Source organism: Episyrphus balteatus, chromosome 3 (assembly GCF_945859705.1).
Source record: "Episyrphus balteatus chromosome 3, idEpiBalt1.1, whole genome shotgun sequence".
NCBI lineage: Eukaryota > Metazoa > Arthropoda > Insecta > Diptera > Syrphidae > Episyrphus > Episyrphus balteatus.
In genome coordinates, this window is record NC_079136.1 from 117,929,533 (window position 1) to 117,947,908 (window position 18,376).

The window sequence follows — 18,376 nt, forward strand, 5'->3', positions numbered from 1 at the left end:
ACTTAAAACCTATTGGTCTAATGCAAACTGTAAGCAGTAACCAGCGATTTGAAGTTATTTCAGTGGACTTATTTGGTCCACTTCCACGTTCAGAAGACGGACATCAGTGGATTCTTATAGTTGAAGACTTGTGCAGCCGGTGGATAGAGCTTTTTGCACTTAAAGAGGCATCTGCAGAGAATTGTGCTATGAAATTGCTTGATGAAGTTATTCTCCGATATGGGGTACCAAGAAGAATGCATTCAGATAACGGTTCCCAATTTATATCAGCGCTAATGCAAAAACTAACATTCTGTTTGGGTATAAGACAAACGTTTACACCAATTTACCATCCCGAAGCAAATCCAGTAGAAAGAAAAAACAGGGACCTTAAAACACAACTTTCAATATGTGTTGGGCAGAATCATACAGAATGGTATTCGAAATTAGCAGCAATTCGTTTTGCAATGAACACAGCAAAATGTGCAAGTACAGGATACACAGCAGCATACCTTACGTTTGGAAGAGAGCTTCGAACACCATTCGAAGTACACACGGATTTGAAGCAAGTTGTGCAGTCAGAAAATTTCATTCCTCAAATCACACCTCATTTGTTAAAGCTTGCAGATACGTTAAAAATGGCCAAAGAATCGCAAGAGCTATTACAAGATAAAAACAAAGCATATGTAGACCAAAAACGACGACCTCAACAAGCGTTTAAAGAAGGTGATCTGGTCCTGGTGGATACACACGCGCAAAGTAAAGCAAAGCAAGGTATAACCTCGAAGTTTGTGCCAAGACGTGATGGCCCCTACATTATTCTGAAGAAGAAGGGATCCTCCTGCTATATTTTGTCAGCTACAGACAAACCAGACCAACCCATTGGTTCACATCACGTATCATCACTCACACCATACGATGGTACAATCAACAATCCAATTTATCCTATTCGACCTCGAGGTCGATCTCGCAAATCAGTAGAGTCAGAAGAACCTAATATTCAAACCAATCAAAGTATCGATGTTCCAAGAAACGACGAAGCTACAAATCAATCAATCCCGCAACAAGAGATACAAATATTAAGAAGATCTTCAAGACCCAGACGTATACGAACATATTCCCAATATTCCCAATAGCCTGTCGCATTATCGGGACGTTTTCAGCGACAGAGGGGGAGGTTGTAACGAACTGAAACATTAATCAACATATAAACCTATATATTTTAACAAATACAACAATTACATTTTAAAGTTTAATCTAACTATTCGAATTATTTTGATTTATTTATTGCTAACAAGAAAATCTAGTACATAAGTACATTTCATTTAATGTATGTATAAACATATTTTTGAGTCACTGTCACTTAACGAAATAATCTATTACGTTTTCATTTTACTGCAGTTTATACTTTCGTTCTCTCATATTAAAAGTTAAACCGTAATTTCTAACTGTTACTTATTATGTAATTTTATCGTTTAATGTTAAAATAAAAATCATTCTACTTTGAACCGTCGAAGAGTCAAGAGCTCACAAGAACATTAAGAAGTCTTTTTTTATTTAAGAAAATAATCAAGACACTTGTAGACCTTCGGGGCTCTGGTGGCTGATCCAACAATAGTTTTAGTATCGTGGACATATGAAGACGCATTTATGCTGTCACTTATGACCCGATATTGAAACTTTCATCAATTTTAATGAGTGGAGAAACCTTTCCACTACAATCTCAAAATTCTATAACTTTTTTGTTTCTTAATATTTTTGTTTGAAATTTGGCACAAATATACTACAATGTTTATGCTTCAACATGGAATAAAAATCAGAACTAAAAAAATTATGTATGTATTTATTATAACATTTTCAAAAACAGAAATTATGAAAAAATTCATCAATTAATAGCTTAATTTATATACAAAATTATATTTTAAGTCGTTTTAATTTGTGTTATCCTATATATAATATATTAGGTGTGTTTTTTATTACCACCGGGCTTAACTGGACAAAAAAAAACGCCTCGGGGCTTAGCGAGAAAAATTGGCAGCACTGCATATTAAATGTTCCGAAATCAGCTGACACAAACAAAATATAAATATAAAGTTGTTATATTTTTCGCTTTTGGGGTTTCTTGTGTGTTTTTGAAAAAAAAAAAGTTCAATTAACTGTTAAATAAATATTTAAAATAATAATTGTCCTTCCAAACATCAGTTTTGATGTTTTTAAACAAATTCTAAACAATTTACGAACAAGTTGAGTTGGTAGCACAGATTTAAATCTGTTGAAAAAGTTAAGCCCAAAGAATTCTCCGGGCTTAACAGCTAAGCCCAAGGGGCTAAAGTGTTGTTGCATTTAACATGTAAATTCCTTAGCCCCAACTGCGTTTTTTTTGTCCAGTTAAGACCGGTGGTAATAAAAACCACACATATTGATAAGAAAGCAAAAATTAAAAGATTATTAATTCAAAAAAAGCATACGAATGAAAGATAATATAAAATTCATTGTAGGTAGAATTTATTTTATAAGTAAGAAAAGAAAGAAAAAATGTAAAAGGGATAAGTATCCAAAACCGTAGAGACTAAATTAACCACTTTCTTAATAAAATCAAAATTATTGTGTATTTTATAAAACTCAAACAAAAAAAAAAAACGGATGAAGAGGAAAAAAGTATTAAAACGAAATAGAATATGAAAATAATTTATATTATATATATAGAAGGCTTTTTAAATAAAACAAAAGCTTGAGATAAGAATTAAAATAGCGTAAAAAAATAATAGTTTGAATAAATAAAATCAAATCTGCAGATTTTGATTTGCGGCAAAAAATGGGACTTGAAATCCGTTCAGATGGTCAAGCTTGTTGGGAATTCCTTTTATAGGGGATCCCAAAAGTAATAATTTAAAATACATATCTAAATTCTTACCATTTTCGATTAAATGCACTGAAACATTGGTAAATAAGAACCAATTATTTAATCAAAACATTATTTATTTTGTTCACCATATCGCTACAAATTAGTTAGCAGTTTTAATGAATTCCAGTTTCTTACTTTTATTTTAGAGCAACACCCTAAAAAATAAATTGTACATTTTGAAACTGGTTTATCATTTTTATAACTTGCCTAGTTATCAAAGTTTTCAAAAAAAGTATACAAAATTCGGAAATTGAAGTAAGGATGAAAGATACTATAATTTGAATTCAACAAAACAAGGTTTTTCAGAGTAAAAAAAAAACAATAAATAACATAGGCTTTTGTTTAAACTAATTTGTAGCGAAATAATTTTTTTTTATTTGTCAATTGTTCTTAATTGTCAATTATTGTTTTAGGGACATATATATTTGTAAAAAAACAAAAATAAATTATGAACAGCGGAAGCAAAATAGTGTTTTAAAGTAGGAATTTTTCGAAATTTCACAAGAAGTGCATTTAATCGAAAACCGTAAATATTTGGGAAAAACAAGTTACCAAATTTTAAGAGCCCTTTAAATAGCATATCAGAATATTTCATTTGAATCATTAATTTTGAGACACCCTGTAGATGACAGTAAAAAAAACATTTGCAAACATTTTTGGAAAATTTTTATTTTATACATTTTTGACCGTAAATCAAAATGGCGCAAATATTCGCAAAATTTTATTTTTATTCCTTAATTTTGAGTAAAATGAGATTCGAAATTCATTCATAACTCGACATCGGCAGTCGTCGGCAAAGGAGAAATCTACAATCGAAAATTAAAGTTGTCCAAATTACTTCCCATTAATTGTTATTTTTTCTAAGCAATCAATTTAAGTACATTCAAAAACAAATAACGGATTTATAGAGTAGATATTCTAACCTTTTTATTGATATACAACACTTAGGACCAGTTGTACAAACGGGGTTCAGCCTCGGATCAAGAATTTAACCCACCGATTTCGGCGGATTAGCTGCGGGTCAACTTCGGTTCAAGCATGGATGTGGCTATTTGTAAATATGTGGACATTGCGCCAGTGCTAAACCGGAACCTTACCACTGATTTCAGAAGATAAAAGTTGCTGATCCACGGATTAAATATTTGTACAACTGGCCCTTATAAGGTTTCTTCACAAACTTCTAAGAAAACTAAGTTTAAACTGTTATATAAAATTGGACGAAAAACAATAAAAATTGAAATGTAAGGTTCGAGACTCATTTTAAGTACTTTTATCCAAAATATATTAAAAACGATGTATGCTATCATAATGGCGCACATTTCTATTATGTTAAACAATCATTACTTTTTTGAAATGATCACATTTGTTAAAACCAATTTTGAGATGGTTTTGGTCGTTTGGTCCCATTGTGCGTCGCGTCGCCCATGATAAACAGTTTGTCTTTTTTATTCTGTTTATATAGGTTGTCGCTACTCATGTCCCGTAATTTGGTTTCTTTTGATGTAAAATAATTAGTGAGAATTAATTAACCCGAACAAAACAAAGAATTAAATTATAAAAAATGGAAAAAAGAAGAAGCAACGGTGGAGGAAAAAAAAACATCATTCATGCTTCAATATTTACTTTAGATAAGAAGAGGGGCGTTCACGATCTATTGTAAAAAAATAAAATTTTACATTTTTACTAGGCCTGTTGCACCAGATCGTGAATACCCCTAGTTATTTACCGAACGAAGAAAAACACTAGGGGTATTCGATTTGATGCAAATGGTCTTGTATCGTTGTAAAAGTGCAAAAGTGTAACATTTTCTTAAAATAAAACAACGAAATATACAGACTACAATTTTTTTACACTTTTACACTTTTGCTATACCCCAACCCTATTGCAAAAATAAAATACAATGGTGCAAAATTTGTCTATTGTAGTTGTAGTAGTAGAAAACAAAATTTTGCATTTTTACACCTTTTTGTTACACCGGATCGTGAATACCCCTACTGATTTGTATGAAAAAATTGTAGTATGTGCACGTTTTCTGTGCACTTACGACAAAAAGCTACTGAAAATGTTTGTAAGCCTACACATACGACAAAATACAGATATCGAAAACCGGATTTCACAGAACGAAGGAGAAAAAATCAACTAGCAAAACTGCATTCAAATCTCGAAACCTCAATTTTGCACATACGACAATATTTTATTGAGGTGACGATATGTAAAATGCCTGTAAAGGCTTGGCCACACCGAAGGGTACATGCGGTAGCGGTACGGGTAATTGTATGAAAAAAATTCCACATCTGAACGTTGATGTGTCAGTTTGGAATTTTTTTCATACAAGTACCCGTACCGCTACCGTATGTACCCTTCGGTGTGGCCAAGCCTTAACTCAAAAAAGGGATCAGGTAGGATTTTGAAATTTACAAATTTGGAATCCTGAGATCATTTCGAACAAATCTGCATCATTACTTTTGGGGTCCATTTTTATAAAACCTGCCGCGTTTTCAAGACCACCGTGTGCCTTGTCGAAAAAGGCGATAGATTTTTGAATTTCCCCATCATCCCTTCAAGCAAACAGGTCCGACCTCGGTCCGAATCCGCTCCGCCTGAGGCGGAGCTGAGTCCGACTTCGGATCAGAAACTGGTCCGAAGGCGGCTCAAATTAGTATGGAAATTATAATCACCGCGAAGTCGATTGCATATGTATTGGTGTGGTGAAAATCTCCATTCCGAGAAAACGGAGCCGAAGGCGGACCTGAGCCGGAGCAGCGAAAACCTACCAGAAAGAGGAATAAGAAAGGGATGACATTTCGCATTTGCGACCAAAAAAAGAACAAGATTTATTTTTTTTTCACTGAAACTGTTTTATTTTTTATTTTATTTTGGCAAACGAAATTTTCACAATAAATACAATTTAAAATACAATACATTTTTTTTCATTTTATTTCATTTGATGCTGCTGCTGTTGTTGGTGTTTTTTTAGATACCCAATCGCATGTTTCACCTTCTAGATTTTTCTTCATCATTAGAGATTACATCTACAACACAAGAAGAAACAACATTTTAACCCAAACACTTTGAGCGATATATAAAACATACCTTTTTTGTTTTCCATATTGTTTATAATTTAATAAAATTGTTTATAATTAATAAACTAACATTATACAAACAACGACACGAGACACGACGCGACCAAACACTTCAACAAAAATAACAAAATGACGCTTTGGCTCTTGTTGGCCTTGTCTTTCTTTTCCTTTTCTCATTTTTTTTTTGAACTCAGTTTTCTTGCTTGAAGGGATACCCCTAAAATATGTTCGATGAATTTGTAGTTCAATGTAAACCACCCCTCCCGAAAATTCCTTTGAACACGGCCCCCAAACACTACACTGCCGACTACAATTAATTTTTTTTTTTTGTTTTGAACTATTTTTCATCTTTGTTTTTTTTTTTTTTTATGGTCCATCATCCATTTATTTTGTCCTATTTTTGTATCAATTTTCAATAAAAATTACAACAAAAACAAAACAAAAAAAAATAAAAAAATATTGATTTAGCCTGGGAGCTGTGTGTGGGACTCGCTAAACCGGCTTATCGCTCATCATGCAAGTAGTTATCAACTTTTCTTTTTGTTTAAGTACCGAGCGAGAGTACAGCCATCTCCACCACCAACAGCAACAGCAGAAGCGATAACCTTGTGTTAAAAGCGACTACGACTTGTCGTCGTCGGTCGTCTTGAATCTACAATTCAAGAATCTACCGAACAAACAAGATTTTCAATCAGTCTGTGTTCTGCCTGCGTTCGTTGAGGATCAGGATTCACTTTTCAAAATGAATCAATTAATAATACACATTGTCATTGGCCTAATCCTTGGCTTGGGTTCATTATCCTCGACCTTGGCCGCTTCGTCATGTTCGAAGCGTGAAATCGAAGCTTCGTTATTCTTGCAACGCAAATACGAACCTTTGCGTTTGCATACGCATCGTGCAACTCTGGCCGATTGGATTGCCAATACCAATGTCACCGACGAGAATATGCAAAAGAAAAATGAAATTTTGGCGCAAAATGCTGCATTTAATAAAGCTCTAGCCGAGGAACTGCTGGAGCTAGGCTATCAGCATTTGGAGGATGACAATATCCATAGGCAAGTGAAGATTCTCACTCGGCTTGGCTTTGATGTTCTGCCAAAGGAGGAACATCTGGAATTGCATAGTGCCATTTCGGCAATGCAAAAGAACTATGCCACTTTGAAGGTGTGCTCGTTCAAGGACAAAGAGAAATGTGACTTGACTCTGGAACCACACATCCAAGAGCGATTGAAAGAAAGTCGAGACCCGGAGGAGCTTCAGTACTATTGGAAGGCATTTTATGACAAAGCTGGAACTCCAATGAGGGAGAACTTCAAGAAGTATGTGACACTCAGTCGTAAAGCTGCCAAATTGAATGGTAAGTCTTAATACCTAGTCCAGACAAAATAAACATAAAAATGGGCAAACCTAGAAGTAATTCGCATAGAGCCGAATACGTGATTTTTACTTGCGTATGTATGTAGGTTCTATATACATATAACAAGTTATGCATTCTTATAAAAAAAAAGTTGAGATAACAATCAAACATCACACTAAGATGATAGATAATGCCAAAAAAGTGGGTCCCGGAAGTCCGTCTGTCTGTCTGTCTGTGTACGAAGCTACAGCCTAAACGGATGGACTGATTAATGTCAATCTTGGTATGTAGCGTTGTTTGGCGACTCTTCAGAGGGGATTTTGGAATTAATTTTTGTGGACCAAAAATAACGGTACTTGTCATAAACCGATTTTAGTAAAATCCGAGATTCTCCGACACTACTAATTCGATTTCTACGAACCTTTTTTTAGAAAAGAATTTATATAATATTAGTGTACCTAATCCAAAAACAAAATTTTGAAAAAATTATTTGAAATTTTTTTTTGTGAAAAATCAAATTTTCGAAAACCGGACATTGATTTTTTTTTTTTGGAAATTTTGGTATTAAATGTTGATTAGTCATTTCTACAAAATGGCATTCCAATTTTATTTAAAAAAAAATTTATATATAAAAAATCAGTTTTTTAAAACACGATTTTGAATTATTTGTTTCCAAAAATGCATCCGAATGTGTAATTCAAATAAAATTGCATACTGGTTTTGGAAGGCAATTTGATTTCAGATGTTGTTTTATTCTTTGAAAAACTATTTTTATGTGTTTTAAAATTTTTGTTTTTATATAGGTACCTACATTCTACAATAATTACATTTGCTAAATTTCTATATAAAAAGTCCTAAACATTTTAGCAACTTGAACCCTATTACGTATAGTCCTCTTTCTGAAAGCTAATATCTTTTAAACGATGGCAGCTAAGCATATCCTAATCTTTTTTATGGAAAACATGGCTATAAAATAAATTTAAAATATATATTTCAAAAACTGCGTTTTAGAAGAATTTAGTTCGAAAAACTGTTTTTTTTTTGTCCAAATTAAAAAACATTGTTTTTTTTTTTAATAATTACAGCTCTGAGAAATAAAAAATTAAAAACGGAACCTAATTATGTAAAAGAGCACATAAGCTATTTGAAAATTTTTTTCGATAACATTGACCATTTGAGAAGCGTTTTTTCAAAACTCAACAAATGTTATTTTCAAGTTTTTCAGGAGAAGGTTTTTTGTTTCCCATTTGAATACAAAACCAAATTTTCAAAACGTAGAAACGAGAAGTTGTTCTTTTTTGCAATGCTAATCGATAGGCTCAACTTTTATTTTCAAATTTGGAACGAATTGTCCTTATTGTTAACATAAAAACACCACTTTTTTTTTCAATGCAACAAATCCAAACGATCACTTTTTTCTACCTAACGTTATAACCTTTTATGCATAATGTACATACCATGAAAAAACTACAATAATAATATTTGATATTTAAAAAAAGATATTTCTTTTGAACAACAGGCAAAATTTATTGAGTTTGGCAAAAACCTTCAATTTTGTTGTTTAGTTTTGCAAAACCTCCATACATCTTGTATTGTTTTCGTTGAGTTTTGGAAAAACAATTTTCTTTAATATTTTTTTAAATAAAAACTTAGCTTTTAAATTTTTTTAATTTCGTCATCTTGTGCGCCAGGTCATTTTAAACATTTTGATACCAATATTTAATTTTTGCATTTTTGGTGTTTGTTGAGTCTTGGAAAAAAAACGCTCTTCATTTGACGAAAATGAAAAAAAAAAACGATATTTTCAATATTTACCACTCTTTTGAGTGCATAACCTTTCAAACGATAATTGAGGCATTCAAAATAATAAATGGGTCAACTCAAATTCTCTATAGGTTGGATGTGTTAATGTCTTAAAAATTAAGGGTTTTGTTTTACATCAAATAGAATGAAAAAAAGACATTAGTTCCTGAGCTTCTCAAAGTTCAACAGAAATTTCAAATGGACTGAACGCCTCAATTGTTACTAAGACATATCTTAGTCTATTTTGTAGAAAACGTTATAGTCTATGACGTAAGTTAAAAATATATTTAAATAAACTCATATTTTAGAAGGTAGCTACAAAAATTCGCAGTTTTTGAGTTTTAACCAAATAAAACAAAATTTTTTTTAACGACAGCACATTGTATACCAGTTTTTCAAAGACGACTTTTCGATATCACTCATCTTTTAAGAGTAATAGGCAAAAAACCTTTATTTTTGACATTTGACACATTTTAAAATCACGATATCTTCTAAACGATATCTCGTAGAATATCCCGTTTCAAAGTTATATGAAAAACCTACATTGGAAATTTAAATTTGAATAAATTTGTATGCACACATGGGACTTTTGACATTTTACTTTAATCGACATTTTAATTCTCTGTACAAATTTTCCAGCTCTATGTGAATTATTTCTGCGTTGAATGTCTATTTTGATCGGACTATGAGGTCTCAATAGAACTTTTAAGTGATTATTTTTTTTTTCTTCCTAGATTTCAACTCTTATGCCGAGGATTGGATTGAAAAATACGATGATCAGAACTTTGAAGACAACTTGGATCGAGTCTATGAACTCATCCTGCCATTCTACAAGGAACTCCATGGCTATGTGCGTTATAAGCTTCGTGAACACTATGGAAACAAAGTCGTGGCGGAGCGAGGAAACATTCCAATGCATCTGTTGGGCAACATGTGGGGTCAAAGCTGGGAAGAAGTCGTCGATCTGTTCACTCCATATCCAGAAAAACCATATGTCGATGTGACTAGCGAGATGGTGAGGCAAGGATTGACACCTGTGAAAATATTCCAGCTTGGAGATGAGTTCTTCCAATCCCTGAATATGACAAAGTTACCAGAGTAAGTTTACTCTAGTTTCCATTTCCATTGTATACCATCATCATTATTTTTGTTGGTTTTTAGTTTAGTTTTTATTACGCGATTGTGCCCTCGTGTTGATAACCTTTTTACTGTTGTACAATCTGCCAACTAAATTACTGAATCAGTAAAATAAACAAGAAAAAAACTGACCTTCCTGAGGTTTATCTCTCGAAAGCACAAACGGCTTGTGTGCCGCCTTTAGATTCATTCATTTTTTTTGTTATTGTGTCTCTGGTTGGGCGCCTTTTCATTTTTATTTGAATTTCTTTTTTTTTTTTTTTTTTTGTGCAGAATCTTCTGGAAAGAAAGTGTCTTAGAGAGACCAACTGATCGAGAAGTTGTATGCCATGCTAGTGCTTGGGATCTATATGAAACCGATGATGTTCGGATCAAACAATGTACAGAAGTCACTACGAGATATTTGTATATTGCTCATCATGAACTTGGACACATTCAATACTATCTGCAGTATCAGCATCAACCGATTCCATTCAGGCAGGCACCTAATCCGGGATTCCATGAAGCTGTTGGTGATGTTATTGCACTGTCGGTGGCAACACCAAAACATTTAGCCAAAATTGGATTGATCAAGAGTGGAGAATTGGATGAAAAGAGTAGGATCAATGAACTCTTTAAGAATGTAAGTTTCATCACTTAAATTGGATTCATTAAATTTTAAAACTCTTTAGTAATTTTTTTTCGAGGCATTCGCCATTTAAAAAAAAACTTTCTTAATTTTAAGAAAGGAATTACTTAATAAAAAATTTTCAATATGTTTTCTTCACAAGAAACCAACAAGCCATTTTCGGAAACAAAGTTCTTTTTTAAAAACCTCATGACAATGAGTGTCTGCTTATTAGAGTTTCACTGTTTTACAACCCTATGTTGTAATAAGTCCAAATAGATATAGAAATACATAGATGATTCAGCTTGAAATCAATGCAACTTCTTTTCTTTAAATAAATGACAATATTTATAGCAAAAAAAATCACTTAAAACTAAGACAGGTGCATTAAAGCCTTCCATTGTTTGATGTCTTTTCAAGAGCTATTGCAGCACCGTCCAAAAATTTATTTGAAATTCTTAAACCATAAATCTGGTTTTTCTTCAGGTAAAAAACAATAGAAACTAAATTTTTGTATCTATTCAAGGGCCGCGGAATTTTAAGTATGCTTGAAGAAATATAACTCATTTGTTACAAGTTCTCATGATTGTTGGTGAACTGGTTTTCAACATTGTGGATATTTACCAAATCATGCCATTAAGCAATGAAATCCCTTTCCTACTCGACTGTAAGAGTTACTGATAGAAGAATTTATCGAATTTTTATTGCTCCTGCCGTAAGTTTTTTGTAAGATTCGAATTAAGATCGTGAAGAGTCTGTTACTATTAAACGTTTCAAGCTTTTTTCTTATATGAGCACAATTTTTGAAATCTCAGTGTTCAATAAAAATATACTGGTATATCATTAATTCCTGTTGAAAATCATCATTCGTATAATTAAAAAAAAAAAAATTTTTTAAACTTTTTATGCAGCTGTTAGTTTGTATTTAGGGTAAACGTTCCTGTAAGTCACTTCTGTAGGATAAATATGTCAAAAGTAACATTTACGTGTGTAATTCCTAAAGTCAGTTCAACTTTTATTTTAGTTCGTTATGCATTATTAGCTGCTCTTGTGCTGTGTTTCCGGCCATTATCCTTTTCCAATTGAAGCGTTGAGAATGAGAAGGGGTTAAAAGAAATATTTCGAGTTTTAAGTAATCGTCGTTTAAAGTTTTTGGTTTATGGCTTGTTGTATGAAAATGAGAGGGATTTAGAAAAATGATCTAAGGTTTACTTCTAAACTAAAGACACTAAATTAATGGTAATAACACCAAAATTTAAGTTGTCTTTTGACCCATTTGTTAGCAGGAAAAAATAAAAAAAAAAAATGAAAATGTCGCTTAGCCCCTTCTCATTCTCATCGCTTCATGCTCTTTTTTATCAATAAAACGTTAAACTAAAAAAAGCTCCTCGCAATATCGGTTTGTTTCAGTTTGCGGTTATTTTCCTATATCACTCAAAGGTAACTGTTTTATATCATGAAAATGCAACCTTAAACATCCTAATGAACCTTTTCTCGGGCTGCAAAAGTACACTTCAATAAAAGAAGTATTGCTAATATCCATCTTTACCATGCAAGTTATTTTGTATTCCATTCAAAACACACTCTTAATCCCATTTTTTTTTTTAAACTTCATCTCAGACCTAAAATAGTTAACTTTTCTCTTATCTTAATGGAACTAAGGCCGTGTATGAATTGCGTTTAATAGTTAACACCGTGTAAAATTTTTCTGGGACCTGGTTAAATTTGAGTTAAATTTTTTTTGCAGATGGTTTTGTTTTGTTTTTTTTTTTTTTTTATTAAAAAGGAGTATCATGGCAGAAAAAAGGCAGAAAAAAATTTAAACAATAATCCATACAGCTGAATTTTTTTTTTTATTAACCTCAATAGTGTCAAAAATTTTACACGGTGTTAACTATTTAACGCAATTCACACACGGCCTAAGAATGTTTTTATTTTTCACTGCGAGACATTTTAAGGGTTGTGTACATAAAGTTTAAAGTTTAGGAAATGCCACAAATCTTTACTCTTTGGTTAGATTTTAGCGGACTCTCACTAAATTTCCAGCTTGTTATGAATTTGGTTTACTCTCTGGTTAGTTATTTCGTAGCTATTTCGATATTATATTTGCTTCAAACGTAGTAATTAGTAACTATAGCTGCGTTCCTTTGGAAATATTTATCTACTTTTTAGTACTTAAAGCTGCTTTGAACTACTTTTTCAGTATAGCAAAGTAGATCAAAGTAGTTTTAAGTACTAAAAAGTAGATAAATATTTCCAAAGGAACGCAGCTTATAATCGAATTTTTGACGAATATACAACTATTTTCTGAAAATATTGCTAAATTTTAATGTAAAAGCTATAATAACACTACTTATATAAATTTTTCTCGAATCATATACAAGAAAATTATAAATAAAAAAAGGTTCTAAGGCAGATACTTGGTACTAACAAGTTTATAGAAAATTCGTCCAGCAATTCGAACTGAAGCTGGAAATGAACCAAACAGATAAAACTGCGAGACCCACATTTTCAAATCAATTTCTGATTTTTTTTTTTATATCATCTATTTTTAAAACTATTGTTGACCTATTAAATTTTTCTTTTTATTCAAGGCCGTGAAAAAGGTTGCATTCTTGCCATTTGGCTATACAATGGACAAATATCGATACGCAGTATTCCGTGGTGATTTGAATGAAACCAATTGGAATTGTGGATTCTGGAGAATGCGTTCCCAACATGGTGGCATCGAACCAGCAGTCGATCGTAGTGAAAATGATTTTGATCCACCAGCTAAATATCATGTGAGTGCTGATGTTGAGTACTTAAGGTAATTCTTTTTCAATTCTTAGAAAATCTTTTAAAAAATAATATTTTTTTTCTATATCATTCTTTTAAAGATATTTTGCTGCTCATATTTTCCAATTTCAATTCCACAAAGCTATGTGCAAAAAGGCCGGTCAATATGTTGAAGGCGATCCTAATCTAACATTAGATCAATGTGATGTACATGGAAGTGCAGAAGCTGGAAATTCATTTAAGTGAGTTCTGTAAACAAATTATTATTAAGTAAATAAAAAAACAACTTTTATCTTTTACAGGGAAATGCTCTCAAGTGGCGCTTTAAAACACTGGAAAGATGCCCTTGAAGGATTCACTGGCAAACGTGAAATGGATCCAACTGCCTTATTGCAATATTTTGCTCCATTGAGAGTTTGGTTGAAGGCAGAAATTGAAAGATTAAATATACCACTTGGATGGGAAGTTACTCAGAGTAAATATTTTTGAATTAATTTAAACGTGAGTTTTGTAATAACTATTCTGTTCATTTTCAGAATGCAAATCTTCATAAGAAAAAAAGAGATAAAATTAGAATTGTACCTCAAAAAGAAGAACTACAAGATTATAAACGTCCAGAAATGAGATTGACGAATACTCATTTAGCAATTAAGTACTCGAATGTATTTTTAGATATACTTTTTTTTTGTCTCTCTTATTGGTTTTGAATTAAATTAAAAAACAATCTGAATATTTTGTTTTAAAGGTTATCATTTTTACTCCAACTCGTCTATGCCAGTCAAAATATCAGTCCGTGACGAAAATAAGTTCATTAATAATAAGAAGCTTATTTGCCTGCCATAGCCCATAGATGCTTTAATGTAATGGTTCTGCTTTAAAATCGATTAATTGGTATCAGGAATGGAAGATTATAATACCAATCTTTTTTGGCTCGGTAAAAACTGAATTGTTAGTGATTTTACCTCGGGAATGCCGCTGATTTATTCCAGGAAACTAAAGTTTTTGGAGAGATTTTTAGGGGACTTTGAACTTTGAATTTTTTTTAAAATTTCCTAATTGTATGAAACATAAATAAATAATAAATTAAAACACGTATACGGGACAGTGAACGTCGAAAACGTACAAATAATGTGAGTTACAACTATGGCCTAGGTGCCAACACACCAAAATCGAAATGGAACAAAATATTCATCTCCTTTTTGTCATTTTTAATAAATAAACGAAAATACAAAATCCTTTCAAATAAAAATAAAGGAGACTCAAAGTATACCGGATGAGTTAAGAAAAACAAGAAGTTTAATATTTTATTTTATTTCGTTCTTTAAAAATTAAAATTATGTTTGCTTAATAGCAAACATGCAGTGTGATATGTAAAACTATGAATAATTTTAAAAGTATTGAGTATAAACACATAACGTCGGTGAAACCAGAAAAGTGTGTAACTCCAAATTTGAGATTTGAATGCCATCTGTTAGACAAACCTTATATCTACCGTTCCAAAACTCAGAATCCCCTTAAAGTTCATAGTTTTTAATTCAATATAGTTTTTATTTTATTAGAAAATGAAAACTCATACAAATGCCTTCAAAACGATTTTGTTTTTTTGCTCTCCTATAAAATTTGCTAAAATGGAGTTACACATTTTTCTGGTTTCACCGACGATAAGCTTTTCAGAAATTATTCTTATTCCATCTTCTATGAAAATATTTTCTATAAGAAAATTAAATTACTTTGTGAATAAGTTCTCCACAACTTATTGAGTTCTTGAAAGCTTTGCAAGAAAATAACGAAAAAATTGAAACATTACACTGCTCTTAAATTAATCCCCACCACATGAGTAAAATTATTAGTTTGACTAAAACCCATAATAACTTAAAGTTGAATCAAATGAGAAAAGTGCTTTACATTTTTATTTATTTAATTCGTTAAATACTAACGTTACGTTACATCGTAATATTAAATTTATATACTAAAAAAACATTCAATACAATATTACATACATATATGTACATTAAAATTGTGTATTAAAGAAACTTTGTTTGAAATTCTTGCTCTTAAAATTAACATTAAATAAAGAAATTATAAAATTGTATCTGTTGAAGACTGAAGTCAGTTGATTTAAGGGACTATTTAAACCATAATTTGTTCTGCTAAATATTGGACATAAGATAATTTGTCTACGTAAATGGTGACTTTAAATAATAATAAATAAAACTCTCCACAGTATTTTTTTTATGTCTAAAATCAATTTTTAATCCATTATTTGAATAGGGACTTCTTTAATCCTATTAACATTTTACATGCAAATTTAATGGTTAGCAAAAAATATTGTTTACCAAAAAGCAGAGCGGAATTTTAATAAACCGTTGCCCTACTTTGAATACATAAACAGTCCATACTGTGATCATGGCTTCAGTTCAAGTTCAAACAATGGTTTAGCACTAAAAAGATACTTAAGTGTTAGCTTAACTTAATAAAATTAATGTAATAATCTTAATAAAGTAGTATTGAAACATGAAAGTCTGGTTATAATATCCAGGGAAAATTTTGATAAGACATTCTAAGAATAATAAGAACTAAAAAAAGCCTTGAGTCTAGTTTCAAAGTGAATACCTTGCACTTACGAGGGGGGATAAACATAAACAATTAAATGCTGAAAAAAACACATTTTTATCCAGAATATTTTTTAGCTAGAAGTTAATCAAATAAATTCAAGCTTTTTGGGATGTATTTTTAACAAAATGGTGACCGTACGATGGATCCTATAGAACCGTTCATTTTTGCTTAAGACATAAATGCAAGTTAGCTTAAGTGTCCGACACGTGACGCTTTATTCGTATTAAGGAATATAATTGCCAAACAATTCTGTCTGTAAAATTGATATTTGACTTTAAAGATGGTCATTAGGTTGTCTAATTAATTATGTATTTTATTACGTGACGCATTTCTTAAAGAACTGGTTTTGTTACTAAATATTGAACTTATTGATGAAAAAATGTTAGTTTACTTGAAGGACATTAAGCTATAACAGTGGTTAATCTAATAATATCAAGTATTGCTGCTCGTTTTCTTTAACAACTCTAAAACTAAGGTGTTTTTTCTAGCAAATATAAGCCCAATGTTCTTGTTGGATGCAGTGCAAGAGACAAAAAATTCGGGGGATCATTGTTATGAGTGCTTTAACTTTTTTAAAAGGCTCGAGAACTTGTTAGAATCTGTTAGAGCAAAGAACTATTTTATTATTTTGTACTAATTTGTTTTTGGCGTTTTTAATGATAACCTTATCAAGAAAATTAAAGAATCCGTTTTACAGTTAAGAATATTACCCAAAAATATATAATGTATACTTAAAAATGTTTTGTCATCATGCAACTAGACCTAACTAAAAGGCACTACAACTGAAACATTTTTAAAAATTTGTTTTAGATTTAATCTCAAGTCCTTACCCTTAAAGTCACCAAAGACTAGCACTTCACATAATATATGTATACAATTTTTACTGACCACTGCAAAGTGTCAGTGTTTAAATGTTAGTTTAAAAAAACATTTTTTTTTTAACCAACAAAAACTTGTTACACATACGCCACAGTGAGCGTAAAGTTTAAATTAGGCTTTGTTGTGTATTTCTTGTACTTTTAACTGATAAACACAATGAAGGTGTTAAAATGGCAAAACATTTAAGGAATTAGTGATCTCTAACCTCTAACTGAATATGCACTTAGTTTTGGATATTTTTTTTTCTATACCATAAAGTGAAATTTTCAACTAAAGCTCCAAATCCAAATATATGCACTGTTCACTCATAGATTATTGAACAGCCCAGACTCAACCTTGCGAATTCATGCCAATATAAGCACCTCTTCAAAAAAAAAAAAACCCCTCACGTCCCATCACAATATATCAGCAGCTTTGCTATACCTACTAAAAAGTCACAAAGCCACAGACCTCTGATCCATAAATCTCTAAAGAGCTCGTTACAATTAAATATACCGATCATGACTCTCTCCTACTTATCCATCCCCAAACACCACCTCCAACTACCATCGTCTGATACATCAGTTCCAAAGAGAATAACGTTCAAGTAAATATTTACTTTTTACTCAGAAACAATCAGTCGCATAGACGCTATATTGTATAGTGAGCTCTATAATACCTATACTTGGCTAAGCTTTAATGCGTCTTCCAATCAATCATTGTTTACTCTTTCAGATGGGTTAAGCCGCAGAGCACACACAATTCCCATCAAAATTTTTGTTGTCCGCGTCCGTCGTCGATATTAATAAGTGTTCAGTAATTTATTGTTATTAAATTGAAATTTTTATGATATCGATATAATCCAGCCAGGTATCCGTTTTCAATCCTTCTTATTGTGATACAATAAAAAAAAAAAAAACTTTCCATAAATAGTTTTAAGAGGTTATATCAGAAGAAGATCAAAGAACTCAAGAAACGGGGAAAGTGAAAAAAAAAACGTCATCACAAGTTTACAGCCGTCAACGACTTTGCTGCCGGCTTAAACGAGTTGTCTCCAAAGTAATAAAAACCACCTCCAGTTGAGCCATCAACTTTAGTGTGAAGCTTCGTTCCTAACAGTTAAGTCAAGAACTTTTTCGTTCTGAAAAGTTTTTTAAGGTAAGTAACTTCTTGAATACCTTCTGGATTTCACAAGTTTAAAAAAATCAAATTAAAATGTAAACTGGCCAAAATAATTTTATAATTAAAGAAA

At 31.5% G+C, this 18,376-nt stretch overlaps 1 protein-coding gene and 1 long non-coding RNA gene across 4 annotated transcripts; both read left to right on the top strand.

The window, feature by feature from the left end:
- Nucleotides 1-6,384: 6,384 nt before the first annotated feature.
- On the top strand, nt 6,385-14,380 carry LOC129913611 (angiotensin-converting enzyme-related protein-like). Its single transcript, XM_055992375.1, has 7 exons — nt 6,385-7,325; nt 9,863-10,226; nt 10,539-10,887; nt 13,467-13,681; nt 13,752-13,892; nt 13,953-14,125; nt 14,187-14,380. Exons 1-7 carry the CDS (start codon nt 6,710-6,712, stop codon nt 14,201-14,203), a joined length of 1,875 nt encoding a protein of 624 aa, XP_055848350.1. The 5' UTR covers nt 6,385-6,709; the 3' UTR covers nt 14,204-14,380.
- Nucleotides 14,381-17,555: 3,175 nt separating this feature from the next.
- LOC129913625 (uncharacterized) lies at nt 17,556-18,282 on the top strand. Of its 3 annotated transcripts, none has more exons than XR_008772074.1 (3): nt 17,556-17,787; nt 17,860-17,994; nt 18,058-18,282. It is a non-coding gene; the product is annotated as an uncharacterized LOC129913625 (long non-coding RNA). The 3 variants fall into 3 exon arrangements; XR_008772073.1 differs by having other exon boundaries at nt 17,556-17,731; XR_008772072.1 differs by lacking the exon at nt 17,556-17,787 and having other exon boundaries at nt 17,794-17,994.
- Nucleotides 18,283-18,376: the final 94 nt, after the last annotated feature.